The 20,188-nt window shown below is 37.7% G+C and overlaps 2 protein-coding genes across 11 annotated transcripts in view; one reads left to right on the forward strand and one right to left on the reverse strand.

The window, feature by feature from the left end:
• The window catches only part of KLHL28 (kelch like family member 28), a 32,879-nt gene extending 17,798 nt beyond the window's left edge, over positions 1–15,081 (reverse strand). The window contains exons 1-2 of one of the 6 annotated variants that reach the window (XM_053224422.1): positions 13,320–14,564; positions 2,708–2,871 (exon numbers count right to left, since the gene is read on the reverse strand). In XM_053224422.1, the coding sequence (XP_053080397.1) occupies positions 2,708–2,871; positions 13,320–13,344 (189 nt within the window). In that variant the 5' untranslated portion in view covers positions 13,345–14,564. Of the gene's footprint in view, positions 1–427; positions 875–2,707; positions 4,836–13,319; positions 14,565–14,870 lie in introns of those variants that run through there. The other 5 variants (XM_015072396.3, XM_015072397.3, XM_027065648.2 and 2 more) reach the window with 5 other exon arrangements.
• Positions 15,082–15,301: 220 nt separating this feature from the next.
• The window catches only part of TOGARAM1 (TOG array regulator of axonemal microtubules 1), a 72,072-nt gene continuing 67,185 nt past the window's right edge, over positions 15,302–20,188 (forward strand). For 3 of the 5 annotated variants that reach the window (XM_053224418.1, XM_015072393.3, XM_053224421.1), the window contains exon 1: positions 15,302–17,573. In XM_053224418.1, the coding sequence (XP_053080393.1) occupies positions 15,531–17,573 (2,043 nt within the window). In that variant the 5' untranslated portion in view covers positions 15,302–15,530. The remainder of the gene's footprint in view (positions 17,574–20,188) is intronic. The other 2 variants (XM_053224419.1, XM_053224420.1) reach the window with 1 other exon arrangement.

The following is a 20,188-nucleotide window of genomic DNA, read 5'->3' on the forward strand; positions in this document are numbered from 1 at the left end:
TGTTACATGGAATCGATACATTCCTTAATCTGAATATTAATTTTTTCATTCATAAAAGAATGAAAATGTTTTCTTAAAGTTGTTTTTTTTTTTAATGTTTGTTTTTGAGAGAGAGGGAGACAGAATCCGAAGCAGGCTCCAGGCCCCGAGCTGTCAGCAGAGCCCGATGTGGGGCTCCAACTTGTAAACCATGAAATCATGCCCTGAGCTGAATTCGGATACTTAACCAACTGAGCCACTAGGCGCCCATTTTAAATGTAAAGTTCCATACAGTTTGAAGTGCCATGAATATAGCACTTAAGTGCCATTTTATTAAGTTGCCTCTTCCCATATCCTCACTTTCACTAATTCCCATTCTTTCCACAATAACCTTTCATTCCAATAAAGCTCATGTAATTATTAAAGGGCTATACAAATATTTTCTTACCATATGCCTGATTTTTGTCTATAGCCTTTCTCCTCTCATTTTCTTTTCATCCAATTCAAATTCTCAACAGGCTGGGTCAAATTTAACTTCATCTGTAAGTCTGTAAACATTTAAATACTCAATTCCTTTATATGCAATTAATTATAGGTGCCGTTTTATGTAACATAAACAACTCTCTCATTGTCTAAGACTCTCAACTCTCTCAACTTTCATTTGTCTTATTTCACAAGGAGAATGTTATTCAGACTGAAAAGTGCAGAATAAACAGGAAAAGTGAATGGATTCAAAATAAGAGAAAGGGGGTGCCTAGATGGCTCAGTCACTTAAACATCCAACTTTGGCTCAGGTCATGATCTCGCAGTTCGTGGGTTTGAGCCCCACGTTGGGCTCTGCTGCCAGCTCAGAGCCTGGAGCCTGCTTTGGATTCTGTGTCTCCCTCTCTCTCTGCCTCTCCCCGCCCCCCACCCCTGCACTCTCTCTCTCTCTGTCTCTCTCTCTCTCAAAAATAAAAATTAAAGGGGAGCCTGGGTGGCTCAGTTGGTTGAGCATCTGACTTAAATCAGGTCATCATCTCGCGGTTCATGGGTTCGAGCCCTGGGTTGGGCTCTGTGCTAACAGCTCAGAGCCTAGAGTCTGCTTTGGATTCTGTGTCTCCCTCTCTCTCTCTGCCTCTCCCCCTGCTTGCACTCTGTCTCTGTCTCTCTCCCAAAAATAAATAAATGTTAACAAAAGAAAAAATTAAGAAAAAAAAACAGAAAAGAGAAGGGGTTGAAAAAGGAGATTTAACTAATCAGACAAGAAAGGAAAATAAAGAAATAAAACTGCCTTTGTTAGCAGGTTACAGGATTGTCTATGTAGAAAATCGGAAACAATCAACAAGAACATTCCTGGAACTAATAAGCAATTATAGTAACGTAGCAAGATACAAGGCTAATATCAAGTCAATCCCTTTTCTATCTATACATCAGCAATGAATAAGTGAAATTTGAAATTAAGGACATATTACCGTTGACACTAACACCTAAAAAAATGAAACACTTAGATACGAATCTAACAAATATATATACCATTTATGTGAGGAAAATTGTAACATTCTAATGAAAGAAATCAAAGAACTAAATTAATAAGAAGCTACTGCATGTTCATGGATAGAAAGACTCAAAATCATCAAGATGTCAGATGTCAGTTCTTCCTGACTTGAACTATATATTCAATGCAATCCCAATCAAAATTCCAGCAAATTATTTTGTGGATATTGCAAACTGATTCCAGAGTTTATAAGGGGAAGTAAAAGACACAGAAGAGCCAACTCAATATTGAAAAAGAACAAAGTTGAAGGACTGGCATTACCTAATTTCAAGAATTATTATAGGGGCCCCTGGATGGCTTAGTTGGTTAAGCATCCAACTCTTGGTTTCAGCTCAGGTCATGATCTCAGTTTGTGAGTTCAAGCCCCACATCCACTCTGCACTGCCAGTGTGAAGCCTGCTTGGGATTCTGTCCTTCTCCCTCTCTCCCTGCCTCTCTCCCTCAAAATAAATAAATTGAAAAAAAAGAAAAAAAGAATTATTATAAAGCTGTATTAATCAAGACAACTGAGCCATCCAGGTGCTCCTAAAAAAGATAAGTCTTTAAATTTTTTTTTTTCCAACGTTTATTTATTTTGGGGACAGAGAGAGACAGAGCATGAACGGGGGAGGGGCAGAGAGAGAGGGAGACACAGAATCGGAAACAGGCTCCAGGCTCTGAGCCATCAGCCCAGAGCCTGACGCGGGGCTCGAACTCACGGACCGCGAGATCGTGACCTGGCTGAAGTCGGACGCTTAACCGACTGCGCCACCCAGGCGCCCCAAAAAGATAAGTCTTTAAAAAAATAAATTTAAAAAAAGGAGACTTAGCTAATCTTTCAATTACTACCAGTGCCACAGACTGGAGACTGTTTTAAAAAATAAGACAGTAAATTCAACATTCTGATAAGGTTAATGTTATATTTGATAATATTTTAGAATAAATTATTAAAGGTTTGATTTGTGAATACCTAGAATAGGATGTAGTGATCTGTAAAACTAGAATGGATGAGCTAATAACAGTAAGACATGTTATAGACTAATCTTGTTTCTTCTTTTTTTTAATGTATATAGAAGACTTGGACATCAGGAAAAGACTTGACGTTGAACTAGATGTTTGTAAAGAATTTTACAATGACTCTCATGATTTTGACAGCAAAACTAAAAAATATAAACTTCAGTTAACTAAATTAGCAACATGAGAGTATACCACCTTCATGGAATGAGGTTTATCTGGAGGAAAGCTTCTAGAACATGCTGTAAGGCCAAAATGAAGAAGATACTTGGGCATTCCCTTCAACTCTGCAGGTGACATGAAGCTTCCAAAGACAGCAAAATCAGTGGTTAACAAATCAAGGATCCAAAAACACCTGATATCTAACAAGAAATTTAAGAGGGTAAATGTTGAGATTCTATAATGAATTACAAAACAACTACATAAGTATAGCTTAAGAGAGAAAAGATACATTTGTAGGATATGTTTAAAGGGCTCAGGGGTTTTAATTTTAATATTATTTTAGTACACTAAGCTTATGTACATTTAAGTTGCAATAATAGAACTATAATATGCAGAACTAACAGAGACATTCTCACTTTGCTCTGCAAATGTCACACTACATCTAGAGTATAGATTTTGGATACCATCCTTTAAAAGGGAGCTAAACAAAGTATAACACCTGACAAAGAGAAGAAATTCAAATCATGTCTCATGGGTAATGGAACTGAGGATGTTGAGTCTGAAGAGAAAGAAATCTGAAGGTTATCATGTAAAATAACCTAGGGGTAAAAGTTACTCAATAACTATATTATTATTATTAATTATACAGAGATGTTTCAAAGATTAAATAAGCTTATACATATAATGTGCTTAGAATATTGTTTACCAGTAAGTTCTTGATAAATATAATTTTATTTATCAATAAGCTACTGCATTTGAAGTGAATTTCTTGACTACTTAAAAGGTATTCTGCTTTCTGGGTTGCACCATTTCTCACTACTAGGTAAGAAATCCACTCTGTACTACTGAAATCCTGTGCCCCATAAAGTATTGCAGAATTGCTGATTTTTAAATCAAGTAAATGGAGGCGCCTGGGTGGCTCAGTCGGTTAAGCGGCCAACTCCTGCTTTCGGCTGAAGTCATGATCTCATAGTTCATGAGTTCCAGCCCCACATCTGACTCTGTGCTCACAGCATGAGGCCTGCTGCAGATCCTCTGTCCCCCTCTCACTGCCCCTCCCCCATTCTCTGTCTCTCAAAAATTAACTTAAAAAAAAATCAAATTAATGAGTTATTCATTTGTTTCACTTTTATATAAATAGGAACCATATAGTAATAGATCCTTACAGTAAACTAGTTTTTGTGTATTTAAGACTAATAAATTACCACTAACATAATATGAAAGCATGATACAATACTGATTTGTAAAAAGACACACACATATATGTACACACAAAACACATTAACACACACACACGTGTGTGTCTGTGTGTATCTCAAGTATCCAGATATGCAGGACAGTATGATTTTAATAAGGGACTCAGGAATCAGGGTCCTAGGGTCACAATATTGTCTTTACTATTTACTAGTTGTGTGACCTTGGGAAAGTGATCTTAAAGTCTCATTTTCTCATCTCAGTAAAACACAGACAAAACAGCACATGTAAGAACTCAATAACTGTTAGATGCAATTTATTATTATCAATATCATACTTAGAAAGGCTTGTTTTTTGCTGGCTAAGCCATGTGACTTCCTTTCATGCTTACCAAAAAAGAAAAGAAGCTTACTTACTATTGAGTGAACTAACATAACCAAAGCCTGGCTAATCTGACCGGAAAAGATACAAGGCACTTTTAAATTTGGACAGTTTGCTAGTAGCACACAAAGAAGAGTAAGCCAAAGACTAGGCTTCCTGAATTCTTGTCCCACACAACAAAAAGGACAACAAAACAAAAGGGGCTGGACGATGGCAACACAAGTTAGAAGAACCCAAACTACACTGCAGCTAGGCAGTTTTATGTTCTGCAGCTCTATTCTTTGGGGTAGGGGCACATGAAAGCCCCACATCTCATCGTAATCAGGGAGATGAAAAGAAGCACTCTCATGACAGACTCTCAGGGTTATAAAAAGGCAAGTGGGAGATGGACTTGTAGCGGCTCCATAGGTCTGCCAACTTTTAGTGTTTCAGGAGAATCACAAGGTGTTCCAGCACTCAGATAAGCTGCAGTCCCAGGATTCAAGCTTTTCCTTATGTGGACACATACAGGCAACGATGAAGGTCATGATGAAGCTGTTCCCCTACACTCAGACTTTCTATAGATTTCTCCTTTAACCTACTTTCTTAGTCCCCCCCCCCCCCCCAAATAATAAAAATGATCAAAGTTTGAAAAACAACTCAAAGAAAGGGAACTGGCAAAGATGACTTTGTGAAAAAAACACTCACACATAGTTCCGTGCATCACTGTACAGGATACACATGACACGATGTTCATTCCCTTTAAGTTAAGAAATACTGTGAATGGGGAGCCTGGGTGGCTCAGTTGGTTGAGTGACCAACTTCAGCTCAGGTCATGATCTCATGGTTCATGAGTTTGAGCCCTGCATCAGGCTGTCTGCTGTCAGCGCAGAACCTGTTGACATCCTCTGTCTCCCTCTCCCCATCCACCCCCCCACCTCCTGGGTGTGTGTGTGTGTGCGCATGCATGCATGTGCGCCGTGCACGCGCTCTAAGTAAAGAGATAATATTTTTAATGCTCAACCAAAACAATTCAAACTATACACTTTAAAAAGGTTAAGACAGGAAACTTAAAATGAATTATAATGGAGATGTGTCATAACATCATTTTAAAAATTTTTAATTTGACCCCTTTCCTGTCTGAAGAAATCTGACCCAAAAGCAATTCACAAAACTTTAACTTTTTTTTTTTAGAAGCTTTAAAACAATGGTTCTCAAAATTTGATCCTTGTACCATCAGCATCACCTGGGACTTGTTAGGAATACAAATTCTTGAGCCCAACCACACACCTAAGGAATTAGAAACACAGACATAGACAGGAAGGAGCAGCAAAAGCAACATGCATTTTAAGCCCTCCAGGCAATTGATATGTATGCTAATGTTAAGAACCAGTTAAAATATTGCCATCACAAGTATAACTGCTAAAAAATTATTCTAAGTCACACTGTAACTCCTTCAAAATTACAAATTACAACTGTGACTATATTTGGTTCTCAGCTATTTACCTTAAATGTCTAAAAATAACTCAAAGAAGCAGTAACTTCTAATCTTTAAAACCTCATCTTTGACAGTTTACATTGACAGTTTTATCTCAATAATAACCTTGTGCACAAGGAAAAGAAGTATCATGGAAAACAGGGAAGAACAGTGAACAAATTCAGAATCGAGAGATTTGGGATCGAGTTTACATGTGACTACTTAATAGCTGTTATGACTTTGGACAAATTACTTATTCTAAACTTGAATGTTCTCATTTGTAAAGTTTGTTGTTGTGGATTAAACCGAATGTTTGGTTTGGAGAAATAAACCAATGGAGAAGAATTAAAATACAGAAATAGATAATTCAGCATATGGAAACTTAGCTTATGATAAAGACCATTATCTTGAAATCAATAAGGAAAACAGGGCTTTTAAATAAGCAGGTTAGGGGTGCCTAGTGGCTCAGTTGGTTAAGCGTCTGACTTCGACTCAGGTCATGATCTCGCAGTTTGTGAGTTCCAGCCCCATATCAGGCTCTGTGCTCATACCTCAGAGCCTGGAGCCTGCTTTGGATTCTGTGTCTCCCTCTCTCTCTGCCCCTCTCCCACTAGTGTGCTCTCTCTCTCTCTCTCTCTCAAAAATAAATAAAAACATTAAAAAAATTTAAATAAGCAGGTTAGGATAACTGAATAAAAATAGATAAAATTAGATCCTTATAAAAATAGATAAAATTAGATCCCTTCCACATATCTACACCAGTATAAATTCCTAATGGATCAGACGTATAAGTAAAAAATGAAATCATACAACTATTACAATAAAATAGGGTGAATTCCTCTGTAACAAGATTAGAAATAATTTCCTAATTATGACACAAAACCCAGAAGCAAGCAATGAGTGAAAAAACAGACTAACTTGATTGCATCACAACTTTGCCTAGCTAAAGAAATCAAAGGAGGGGCACCTGGATGATTTAGTTGGTTAGGCATCCAACTCTTGGTTTTGGCTCAGGTCATGGTCTCGCGTTTGGCGAGTTTGAGCCCTGCATCAGGTTCTGTGCTAACAGTGCAGACCCTGCTTGGGATTCTCTCTCTCCCTCTGCCCCTCCCCCCACTCACTCTGTCTCTCTCGAAATGAATAAATAAACAACAAAAAAAGAAATCATAAGCAAAGGAGAAATAGGAGATTGAGAAAAATATTTGCAACATGTATATAACACATATCAGAATATTTATAACATTTCTAAAATACTCTAGCCCCACAGAAAAAATAAGCTAAAGAAATGAATAGCTCATTAAAAAATGCAAATGGACGGGGTGCCTGGGTGGCGCAGTCGGTTAAGCGTCCGACTTCAGCCAGGTCACGATCTCGCGGTCCATGAGTTCGAGCCCTGCGTCAGGCTCTGGGCTGATGGCTCAGAGCCTGGAGCCTGTTTCCGATTCTGTGTCTCCCTCTCTCTCTGCCCCTTCCCCGTTCATGCTCTGTCTCTCTCTGTCCCAAAAATAAATAAATAAAACATTGAAAAAAAAATTATAAAAAAAAAATGCAAATGGTTCTTAACTATATGGAAAATTGCTCTACCTCACTTACAATCAAATGGATTAAAATGAGTTAATAATTCTTTCCTGGCAATATACTCTGTTGGTATGACTGTGAGAAACAGGCACTCTCACACACTGCTGTGCAAATGTCAAATGTTTAAGACCTCTGGAGGTAAATCTGGAAAATCTAGCAAAACTACATTTGCATTTACCCTATGACCCAACAACCCTACTTCTAAGAATTTACCCAAAAAATATACTGGCAAAAAATATACAATGGCACCTTCATAAGGTTAATAATTGCAGGTCTATTTGTAAAAGCAAAAGAATAATTCTTTATGCTTATTTTTATGCTTGAGAGAGCAAGATGTAACTGACCAAGAATTTTAAAACAACTCTAAAGTCCACCAATAAAAGAATGGTTGAAAAAAACTATGACATATCCAATCAATCGAGTGCTATGCAGCTATGGAAGAAGAATGAGGAATCTCTGTACATAGGCTCTAGAGGGATCTCTGATCCAAGCAAGAGAAATATGTGTATAGTATGTCACCATTTACCTAAGAAATGGGAGGTTACAAATATACAGATTCACTTACATAAAAACAAAGGAAATATTAAATAATGTATATTTTTAAAGGTTATCTACAGGAGTGAGGGAACAGAGTAGAGGGGATAGAGATAGAAGCTAGACATCTCTGAATATATCCCATTTTACAGATTTGCCTATGGAAAAAGTATTTTATATAATTATAAAGCAAAATTAAATCTTGAAAACACAATCCATAATAAATTTGAAAATAAAAGGAAGCAAAGGAACTCAATGTTCATCTAGTTAGTGGTCTAACCGTATCATTCCAAATACCTTTAAAACAGTAATTTGATGGTCCTTTCCTAGTAGGGTATGCCCTAAAAAAAACCACTATTTTCAGTAATCACATTGCTGATGAAAGTGTTATTTGTATTGTGAAACTGTTATGTGTGCATTGCAAATGCATTATTACAAGGCATTTCTAATCATCCCTAGGGTCACTATGATCTGTAATTCTCAGTAGGGGAGCAAAGAGATAAAGATGTTGAGACTAAGATATTAAATATAAACCTTGAACTCTGATTTTGAATATAAAGTGTTTAGAATAGATCTATATACAGAAACAACATTAATTATATATTGATATATATTTTATGCATAAACATGTAACATGCAAATGAAATACACAAATATATAAAATATATTATTTTAAGAAAAAAAGTTAATTATATTTACTAGCTCTGTTTCCTGAAAAGGGTTAGAAACTATTAGATTAATGGCTGATTCAAGGCCTGGGGCACAAAAACGTCAAGATAAATTTGGAATTCTTACATACTAGGTAGCAAGAAAGCTATCAATGACAGCGAAGGTTATAAAAAACTTAGGAGCCAAACAGAATAGGCTATCATTAGTCAAAGATGGGACAAACTGAACATCAATAACTACAATTGATTAAAACTTATCAGATATGCTTAAACCCATGAGTCCATAATGATAACAAAATTATGATAATTAAAAGAAAGTCCTAATTCATCACCACTGGAAAATGCTAATGAACCAACTTATTATTTGAAACCTAGTAAATAAAGGGAAAGAATCAAACATTTATCATGTCTTTTCAATACTAACTACACCAATGAGTTACCAAACAAATGAGGGGAAGTTTCTTTCATAAAAGTAAAGGAATAAATAAATACAGGAATGTTAATAAATAAAGCAATGACAGAGTGTCACCATTTCACAATCTTTTTAATTTCTTTTTCACTTTTATTTATTTTTGGGAGACAGAAAGAGAGCATGAATGGGGGAAGAGCAGAGAGAGGGAGACACAGAATCCCAAGCAGGCACGAGACTCTGAGCTGTCAGCACAGAGCCTGACGCGGGGCTCGAACTCACAAACTGCGAGAGAGATCATGACCTGAGCCAAAGTTGGATGCTTAACCGACTGAGCCACCCAGACGACCCCACCATTTCACAATCTTAATGAATAAATGTAGGTAGGTTTTCATTATGAAGGGCTGCTAATATCACAAAGAGACAACCAGACATCAGGGTCTTCTGATAGGAGACCATAATATCACCTATGGATACTCTTGGACTCCCCGCCCTCCCCCCCCCCCCCCCGCACCAAAATCAAACATGCAGTCAACAGTCTAGATCCAACTATTAATTTACAAGAAATACAGAGAACAGAAAAAGCACGTTAAACTATAACAGAAAGATGCAATTAGCAAAAAACATCCTGACTGTGAGAAACTTCATGGAATAAATAACCTAGATGCTTCCACAAATAAACTGAAAGAAATAAAAGAGAACGAACCTACAGTTCAAAATAAACTTGAAACACAGATCAAGCAAATACAACTAATGAAATGTACAGGTGTGTGCACGCATGCATACATGTGCACACACCCATACATATATATTTAGGAGACAACTGGAAATTTGTACACTAACTGGATAATTTATTATATTAACTAATCACTGTAACTTTAGTTGCTGAAAAAGGATACTGTAGTTATGTTTTATACGTTTATATGTTACATATGTAACATATAACTACATATGTAGTACTTTTAAGGGTTTTTATCTTTTTATACTAAAATATTTGTAGATAATGTTTTCAGAGATTTGCTTCAAATTAATATGGGATGAGCAAGCAGATGTAGATGTAGATGATCTCATGACATGTTGTTGAAGCTGGGTGATAGAGACATGAAGGTTTGTGTATTATTTTATTTTTGCATGTTTTTGAAATCTTGCACAGAAAAAAATGTATGTGTAAGGCACTAAACTTGGCCTAAGACTTAGAGATGAAGAATCTGATGTGCAGAGAGTTTAAATGAATTGACAAAGATCATACAAGTAGTAAGAGACATTATAGGAACTATAACGTTTTCCTAATCTTAAAACAGCATTCTCTACATATTACATTAAAAAAATTTTAAAGCTGAACAGTGTAGACCTACTCAAAATATTTACTAAATCAATTTATAATTATTACCACTCCTGAGAAAACTAAATGATTCTATAAAGAGCAACTGGAATGGGGTGACTGGGTGGCTCAGTTGGTTAAGCGTCCAACTTCGGCTCAGGTCACAATCCCACAGTTCGTGGGTTCGAGTCCTGCATCGGGCTCTGTGCTGACAGCTCAGAGCCTGGAACCTGCTTCAGATTCTGTCTCTGTCTCTCTCTGCCCCTCCCCTGCTAGTGCACACTCTCTCTCTCTAATATAAGCAAACACTAAAAAAAAATTATAAAGAGCAACTGGAATACCTTTGACTGTCACAGTGTGCCAGTTACTGTTCTAAGCTTTTTACATGTATTAACTCCTTTCATCCTCAGAATAGCAACATGAGATAGGTGCTATTGTTATTATTCCTATTTTATAAAGTAATCTGAGGCATAGAGAAACTAGGCCCAGGCAAGACTTAAACCTTGGTATGCTGTCTCCAGAGTTCTTCACTACCAGGTTATAAAGCCTCACTTATAAACTCATAATTTCTTAATCTCAGTAAAGTTTAACTCAAACAAGAAACTAAAAAAGGGCAGAATAGAAACTCAAAAATAGATAGATCACATACAAATACACACATATATATTTAAAAGTACATCAAGGTTTTAAAATGAAATACAGAGGGATCTATGGAACAATCATTCCCTTCTGTTATTTATATAATAGTAGCATTGTTACATAAATATCCACAATATAAACACAATGTTAGATAAAAATCAAACTTTCCATAGTCTGCAGCAGCTTCGTAATTTCAGGTTCTGAAACAAAGCTAATAAAGGTCAAACTGTGAGTTTAGTAACTATTTAACTGACACCTAAATTACAAAACAGTTGTGCTGAAATCAGTTGGGAGGCAATTAACTGCTACAAGGAGAACAAATAGTGATGAGAAATAAGAATTGTTAAAAAAAAATCCAGACACATATATTTTGCTGTAACAAGTATGATTTATGAAATAATATTTTATTATGTCAGTCATGTTCTTAAATTTCTTTCCCACAGTTCAACTCTCCTCACACAAGAATTCAATTACTGATGGCATACTATTTTATCAGTGAGCCTATGAACAAGTTGGCATATTTTCCTGTTCTCTGGGTGTGGTTTTCATTATATCTGAAGAAACAAAAGTAACATTAGAAGCCTCTTATAGTATGAATCATTATATCATGAAGTCAGAAATAATACAAAAGAAAGGAAGCTCCCAAAGCCTTTTCTACATCCAGTAAAAGCTGTAAGTTACATAAAACTAGTTGCAATGAATGTGAGATCCTGTTACCTCATACAGATTAGCACCAGAAATACAACAAAAATTGATTGTTGTTTAAAACTATACTTTTGACTCAGTCCAAACTGCACAACAGCTTTGAAACATAAACCTAAAGAAATGAAAATGTTGTTTAATTACACATATACAAAACCAGACTCATAATTTCTTAACCTTATTAAGTTTTGGCTCAAATAAGAAACTAAAACAGTACAGAACTGTTAAAAAAAAGGTTAAAATATATATAATATTTTCAAGATAAAATATATAATAAATATATGAATAAATATATATGAATAAAATATATGAATATATTCATAATAAAAATATAATATATAATATATATTTAATAAATATAAAATATATGAATAAATATATGAATGATTAATACAAAAATCTAATTTTTTCCTATATTTCAACACTTTCCCCCACCAAAGCTTTTCCAAAGCTCTACCATGTACCTACATAGCTTGAGTTTTACTTTCTTTCTCTGTTCAATTACTTTCCAATGGATACAACTGCCACAGTACAAACATAGATGTAGCTTCCAAAACTTGTTGTGAAAATTAAATGAGTCCATACCCAGTAAGTACTTATCATCCTGTATGACAGATAGCCAACAATCAATAAATGGTAGTCATATCACAATCTGTTAATTGTATCCTTCATTTGCATAGCATTTATTCACAATAACTTCTTAAAACTATACAAAACTCTTAACAGTTTACAGAATTCACACTGATTTCCAATATTCCTTAATGTCTGTAAAATTTGAGTAAGAACACAAAAAAAATCATAGTGGTTTATCCAACCAAATAATATCTTATGTCTGTGAAAATAAGAGATGTTTTTAGAACAATTTTATTTACCTTAAGTTCAGCTCAAAAAATTAATGTATCACAAATACTCCTATAATCCATTAACTTAACTAAACTTGTTAAAAAATATTGGTATTTTTAATTTGTCTTACCTGAATTTGGTATTTTCAACGTACTCTTAATTACAGCCTTTCAACTTTAAAAGGTGTACTATTAAACACATAGTGTATTCCACTATTTTGGAATTTGATTTAAAAATTTTTGTCCTATCTCTGGGGTGCCTGGGTGGCTCAGTCAGTCAAACGTCCAACTTCAGGTCAGGTCATGATCTCACAGTCTGTGAGTTCAAGCTCCACATCACGCTCTCTGTTGTCAGTGCAGAGCCCACTTGGGATCCTCTGTTCCCCTATCTCTCTGCCCCCTCTGCCCAAACTCTTGCATGCTCTCTCAAAAAATAAATAAACATTAAAAAAATTTTTTTATCCTATCTCTATTTATGGTTAAACATAAAAGGTTTTTCTAGTCAATACACAATTTCTACAATTCCCTGGATTCCTGGAATTCAAGAATAAGATTTTTTAAAATTTTTCTTTGTAAAAGAAATAGACCGAATATACATTAAATGGATGCGATCTGCCTTCCACAAAATAACCCCTAAAGATAATTAATAAGATGTATGATGTTAATTAAGGTCCCATTTCCTAAATATCCACCATGGAGACTAATGCATCTTCCAAGTCTTCACCAAGGAAATCAAATGTAACAGATAATAAAACAAATTGCCATCTATAGCATAGTGATCTACAGAGCCCTGAAAAAAGGATCAAAATTAAGACTCATTTTGCCTTATTCTAAGAGAAAGGCACAATAACTGGTTGGTTTAAGTATCCACAATCCTTGAAAAGTATTCACTGTGAAGAGAAGGGGTAATTCTAAAGCTTCTACCATAACTTTGATGATGGTACATCATTCAAGACGTTCCAAGTTCCTTTTCTTTGATTCCATGATTACCACACAACCTCCACTTACTAACTTGGCTTCCCAAGTTCTTGGATACAGGAAAGAGTGCACTGGATTCTTCCACCTGAAAATTCTGATCACTGGAAAGGGTTATCTTCTATTCCAACATAAACTAGCATTCTAATATGTACATTCTAAAGTGTACATCATTCTCTTACTCAGTTTAGTTTGAATTGGGGTCCTGAGACCTGGAGTTTTATGACTAAAAGTATAAATATGAGTTTCTTACATTGAAATAGGAAAACCAGACAGACATTCCTTTTCACTGACGACTGCTACAATCATCTCTTGTGTTTTAACTCCCCAGCCCTTACCCTGTCCCTAAATTTAAAAAAAAAACAAAACAAAACTTTTGTTTTCTTTTTTTGGTCTACTGAAATATACCTAAACCAAATTAGGCAGATTCATTTAAACACCAAAATGACTAACTAAACTCAAAATAACAACCAACCACAAAAGAACTGAAACCAAAACATAAGGATGTTTACATAGGCCTCATTCACATTTACTCTATTCCTAAAAGACAAAAAAGAAACCTATGATATCCAAATTGTACTTAAGACAACAGAAATTATGTTTTAACTTGCATTATCCAGCAACATTATTTAAAAAAGGTTTGCCATATGTAACTCAATTATCCTGATTTCACTTACATTTAAAATGCATAAATGGGAGACCTCAAAGGATAACTTTTCTGCAGCCTTTTCTCAATAAGTCATCCTAAAGTAATTAATTGTGTTATGCTTCAAAAAAGCCCAACTCCCCCCACAACACTCCACAAGAATACAGCCTCAAACAGACACTCCGACACTCCAGCTCTTCAACTGTGTTCGCTTAAGTTTCATTTACAACAGGAAACAACCGCTCACCAAATTCACAGTTCGCCTAAAAAAAGAAATGTCTATTATTAGCCGTAAATCTACAGGGCAGTTCTCTTAGGACCGTGATGCCAAGCCTTCAACCGCAACTGAAACTGTCTTTGCAATCTCGGATTTCCAGGAGACTGAAGGGCTGCAGACACGCGCAAGGATCCTGCAGGGAGGTTGGGATGGCACAGGGCGCCGGAGGAGGGAAGGAGGTAAGTCTCCTAAAGGAACTGCATTAGGGGCCTTTGAGAACGTCTAAGGGAGAGGTGGGAGCTACACGGAAAAATAAATTAAGTACGTTTTAAAAGAGAATTTAAAGTGGTGAGATTAAGGAAAAATGAAAAAATCATCAACCTTCCAAGACCATCGTGTAAGCGAAGTAGGAAGGGGGTAGGGCGGGGAGAATAAGGGCCCAAAGACCAGAATTTGAAAAAAGTACGCGAGCTATAAGCTTGGCCTTGGTCCGAATCTCCTGTCAGGGTACGCGGGCCGCAGGACAAAAGGATCGCACTAACTCAGGGTTGTAGAAAGCAACGCATTTGCAACGATAACAAGCCCTGCACAAGAAGATGTCGTCTTTCTCCCTGCTTGCTCCTGTTCATTTCTTTACCTCTTACTGCAGCACCAGCGTCACTCCGGCAAAACTCTGCCAAAGCCCGCGCCGCAGGAGGACAGCAAAAGGAAAATACCTGAGTCCCCGGAATCAGGCAGGTAACAACAAGAGAAGTCGCAGGCCAGCGGTGTCGGGGGTAGGATCCCCTGCTTGTCCCCAGTCAAACCCCAATTCTTTCCGGTGGGGAGGGGAACTTCCGCTCGGGGCGAGAACGTCACTTCCGTCTAATGCCTTCACGCTGCTTTGCCTTCTCCGCTCTGCAGACGTTTGCTACCGTCGTAATGTTCTCACTTCCTTTTCCAGGATCCTGCTGCCTATTCGTAACACCCGACGTGGACTACAGGACCCAGCATTCAACACGGCAAGTTGAGTTCCGGGTCAAGAGGTCCGCGCTGGGTATATCACCATGGAAGCGATCGGTTTGGTCACGTGGTGCCCCTGGATACGCCCGGTGGCTGCTTTGGGGTCTGGGGCTCAGGCAGGGGCCATTTTGCAGAAGGCAGTCTCCCGGAGTTGGGAGCGGCTTGGCAGCTAACTGAAGCTGTTCCTTTCCCTCCTCTACAGCTTGTGGCTTGTAGAGGAACCTGGAAGGCTGGGCTCCATCGAGCCCTTCACAGACGATGGTTTCCTACAGCCTTTGCCATCTGACGACTCTCCATGGAGGCTGTGCCCTCTGCGCTGCTCCTGCTGCCGCACCTTCCAGCCCTCTGTGCCTATCGCCTCCAGAGCTGCAGTCGTCCTTCCGCCCCAGAGACTGATGATAGTCGAGGTGGGGGCACCATGAGAGGCGAGAAAAACTACTGCCGTGGAGCTGCCGGAGACCACGGTTCCTGCCCCCCGACACCTTCACCTCTGGCCTCGACCCTCGTGATGCCCGCGGAGGCAGTCACAAGTGGTTGGTCTGGGTCTGGAGGTGGTTTGGCAGGGGGAGACGAAGAGGAGACTCGGCTTCTTCAACTCCTTCGGACCGCGCCAGATCCTTCCGAGGCCTTCCAGGCTTTGCAGGCTGCTTTGCCGCGGCGGGGCGGTCGACTCGGCTTCCCCCGACGGAAGGAAGCATTGTACCGGGCCTTGGGCCGAGTGCTTGTGGAAGGAGTTAGTAATGAGAAGCGACTCTGCTTGCAGCTCCTCTCGGACGTTCTCCGGGGTCAGGGGGAGGCAGGCCAGCTGGAAGAGGCCTTTAGCTTAGCACTTCTGCCTCAACTTGTTATCTCCTTAAGAGAAGAGAATCCAGCCCTACGGAAAGATGCGCTACAAATCCTACATGTCTGTCTGAAACGTAGTTCTGGACAGGTGCTGAGAACGCTTATACAACAGGGACTGGAAAGTACCGACGCCCGACTTCGAGCTTCCACAGCACTACTGTTCCCCATCCTGCTTACTCCTGAGGATTTGTTGCTCAGCTTAGATCTCACCGAGGTAATAATATCCTTAGCCAGAAAGCTTGGCGATCAGGAGATAGAAGAAGAATCTGAGACTGCTTTCTCTGCACTTCAGCAAATTGGGGAACGACTTGGCCAAGAGAGATTTCAGTCCTATATCTCTCGCCTGCCATCTGCGTTGAGGAGACATTACAATCGCCGCCTGGAGTCTCAATTTGGAAGTCAGGTTCCTTATTATTTGGAACTTGAAGCCTCTGGATTTCCTGAAGATCCTCTCCCCTGTGCAGTGACTGTTTCCAACAGCAATCTTAAATTTGGGATTATTCCTCAAGAGCTTCATTCAAGGTTGTTAGACCAGGAAGACTATAAGAACCGGACTCAGGCTGTTGAGGAACTAAAACAGGTGATGGGAAGAGTTAACCCTAGTTCTACCCCTCATTCCAGTCTTGTCGGTTTCATTAGCTTGTTGTATAATTTGTTAGACGATTCAAACTTCAAAGTGGTCCATGGCACACTTCAGGTCCTGCATTTACTGGTTATTCGCCTTGGAGAGCAGGTACAACAGTTCTTGGGACCAGTTATAGCAGCTTCTGTCAAAGTGCTGGCAGATAACAAGTTGGTAATCAAACAAGAATACATGAAAATCTTCCTCAAGCTAATGAAGGAAGTAGGTCCTCAACAGGTGCTTTGTTTACTCCTGGAACATCTCAAACATAAGCATTCCAGAGTGAGAGAGGAGGTAGTGAACATTTGCATCTGCTCCCTCCTGACTTATCCAAGTGAAGATTTTGACTTAACCAAACTGTCTTTTGATCTTGCCCCAGCTCTTGTAGATAGCAAACGCAGGGTACGCCAAGCAGCTCTTGAAGCCTTTGCTGTGTTGGCATCGTCAATGGGCTCAGGTAAAACCAGCATCCTTTTCAAAGCTGTGGATACTGTTGAACTGCAAGATAATGGAGATGGAGTGATGAATGCTGTGCAGGCCAGATTGGCTAGGAAAACCCTCCCAAGGTTAACAGAACAGGGATTTGTGGAATATGCAATACTTATGCCATCATCTGCCCAGGGTAGGTCAAGTCATTTGGCACATGGAGCAGATACAGATTGGCTTTTGGCTGGTAACAGAACTCAGAGTGCACACTGTCATTGTGGTGACCACACAAGGGACAGCATGCAAATTTGTGGATCTTACAGTCCAACCATATGTACCCGAAGGGTATTAAGTGCAGGAAAAGGAAAAAATAAATTACCATGGGAAAATGAGCAGTCTGGAGTCATGGGAGAAAACCAGACCTCCAATCCCAAGGATATAGAACAGGTATGCATCTTTTCTAATTTCCTTGAGTTGAAACTAGAAAGAGTTTAAAATGAAAATAGGTTTGTAATGACTTAAGGGTGAAACTGCTAGAGGGTTGTTATGCTGTTTTTTTTTAAGTCAGTTTGAAAGCTGATGTGGACATCTGTTGTAATGGTACAGATCATGTAGGAACATTTAATAAGCTTACTGCTTGATGGATTTCATTGAATTTGAGGCACAATATGATAATGACAATACTTGGATTTCAGTTTGGGCCTGTCAACTTGGTATGTCAATTATCTCATCCATACACAAACACTGAGTATTTAGTACTTGTCAAATAAAGAGCTGACTTCTAATAATGAAGATGAGGCTGGTTCCGTGAAGTTTAGGTAAAAAGACAGACCTGTAAATGGGCAATTTCAAATTTGTTAAGTGCTAAAGGAGAAATATAGAGTCCGTAGGAATGCTGAAAATAGAAAAAAGAATTCCACTAGAAAAGTTCCAAGAATTTCTCCAAGAAGTTCCAAGAAGTCTTCCAAGTTGTGACATCTGAACTGATTTTTCCTCCAGTTTTCATTTTGAAAATTCCAAATCTACAGATAACTTAAAAGAACTGTACAATGAATACCCATCTACTTCATCTATATTTGTCAGTTGTCATCTTTTCATATATGCTTCATATTTGCTGAATCATTTGAAAGCAAGTGCAGATATCTTGATATTTCATTTCTCAATATTTCTACATTTATTTTCTAAGTATGGCATTTTCCTTTATCATATTATTATCACACCTCAAAAAAATCAATAGTAATTCAGTAATATCTAATATATAGTCTGTGTTTAAATTTCTCCAATTAACCCGTAAAAAATGTTTTATAGTATTTGTTTTACTTTTATCACCTAGGTTCCAATCACGGTTCACTTGGTTAATATACCTCTTATCTAGAACAATATGCCTACCTGTTTGTTTATTTTTTCTTGACATTGACTTATTTGAAGAGTCTGAAGTAGTCATTTTGTAGAATTTCCTACATTCCTTAATTTGTCTGATTGTTTCTTTATGAATACATTCAAGATAAACAATTTTAGCAAAAATGTTACATGGGAGATATTGTAAAGTTCACATTATATCACATGAGGATACATATAATATCAAGTTGTCTCACTACTGGTGAGCTAAATTTTACCACTTGGTTAATGTAGTGATGACCAGATCACTGTCTTGTAAGGTTTATTTTCTTCTTTATAATTAGCACATGATCTGTAAGGTGATACTTTGAGACTGTATAAATAACCTAAAAACCTTTCAGCCACTGTTCTTAGCATCTAATAGTGATCCAAACCTATATCATTTTACATCAAGGTCTACAAAGAAAGGGTAATTTTTAAAAAATTCTTACATTTCTTCTGTATTTGTTATCTGACATTCTTTTTTATTCTCTGTGTTAGGTACATCAGTATTCCTTTTGATGCTAAAATTGGCTCTAAGTTGACCAGTGGCTGATTCTTATGTCCTTTGACGTGACTCCTTAGTCATTGAACACATTCTTAATCATACAAGATTCCCAGGCTTACTTTGTACCTTTCTTGTGTCAGACCTGGAATCAACCATTTTTTCAAACTGCTTTTTTAGTTAAGAGCAGAATTTAAAAACCAAAGTCTAGGTATAAATGTATTCATCGCTATTGTTTACTATTGTGGATTGGTCATTTCAGTGGACAGAACCAGGCAGTACCTGTGTGTGTGTGTGTGTGTGTGTGTGTGTGTGTGTGTGTGTGTGTGTGAATCATATTGATAACCTCCAGTTCAAATCCAGCACTACAGCGTTTTTCCTTACCTTCCTTTAGTCCATATCTTCCTTCTCCCACAGTAAAACCCTGGTTCCCAGTGTCAGTCATATTTATTCATATACTGTATTCTGTGATGTACAAAATATAATTACTACACCAATAACATGACAACTAACTACCTACTAAAGTTCAAGATTTCTACACTTGATCTTAGCCAAAAGGCCGAGAAGCGATAAAAGTTCAAGATTTCTTTGCAGTTCTTTTTCTGCTTAGAATTATCCCACAGAGTTTTGTTTTCAAACTTTTCTTAAATTGTTTTCTGAGTTATTATGATTTAAACGGTGTGATAAAAGATGAGTAGAAGTTTGCTTAAGTGTGGACGGGTTCTGGTGAATTCCAGATGGGAGGAATATATGTTGAGACACTGAGTTATGAAGGACTTAGCAAATTAATAAGAAATGGTGAGTTTCTGTACTGCTGAAACTGTTTGGTGGGGGGTAGCAGAAGATACTAGAAATACAATCAGAAGCAAAAGTACAGAGATCATTATTACAAATAAGGAGTTTGTATTTTTGCAGTAGAACTCAAATGGATGGAGGTAAACTAAATATTCTTTCCTTCCTTCTAGCTCCAAATTATTTTTAACAATAATTTTCAGATTTACATAATCTAGTTATATGGTTGTTCTTGTGTACTATAAACATTTCCTGGCAATGAATGGGTTTCTTTAAGCATTGATCTTAATCCTGCTTGTTCTGTGTCAAAACTAAAATGTTAGTGTATCAAGAAGATTCTGGGGGCATCTGGGTGGCTTAGTTGGTTGAGCATCTGACTTCCACTCAT

This window comes from Acinonyx jubatus, chromosome B3 (genome assembly GCF_027475565.1).
Source record: "Acinonyx jubatus isolate Ajub_Pintada_27869175 chromosome B3, VMU_Ajub_asm_v1.0, whole genome shotgun sequence".
In the NCBI taxonomy this organism is placed as follows: domain Eukaryota; kingdom Metazoa; phylum Chordata; class Mammalia; order Carnivora; family Felidae; genus Acinonyx; species Acinonyx jubatus.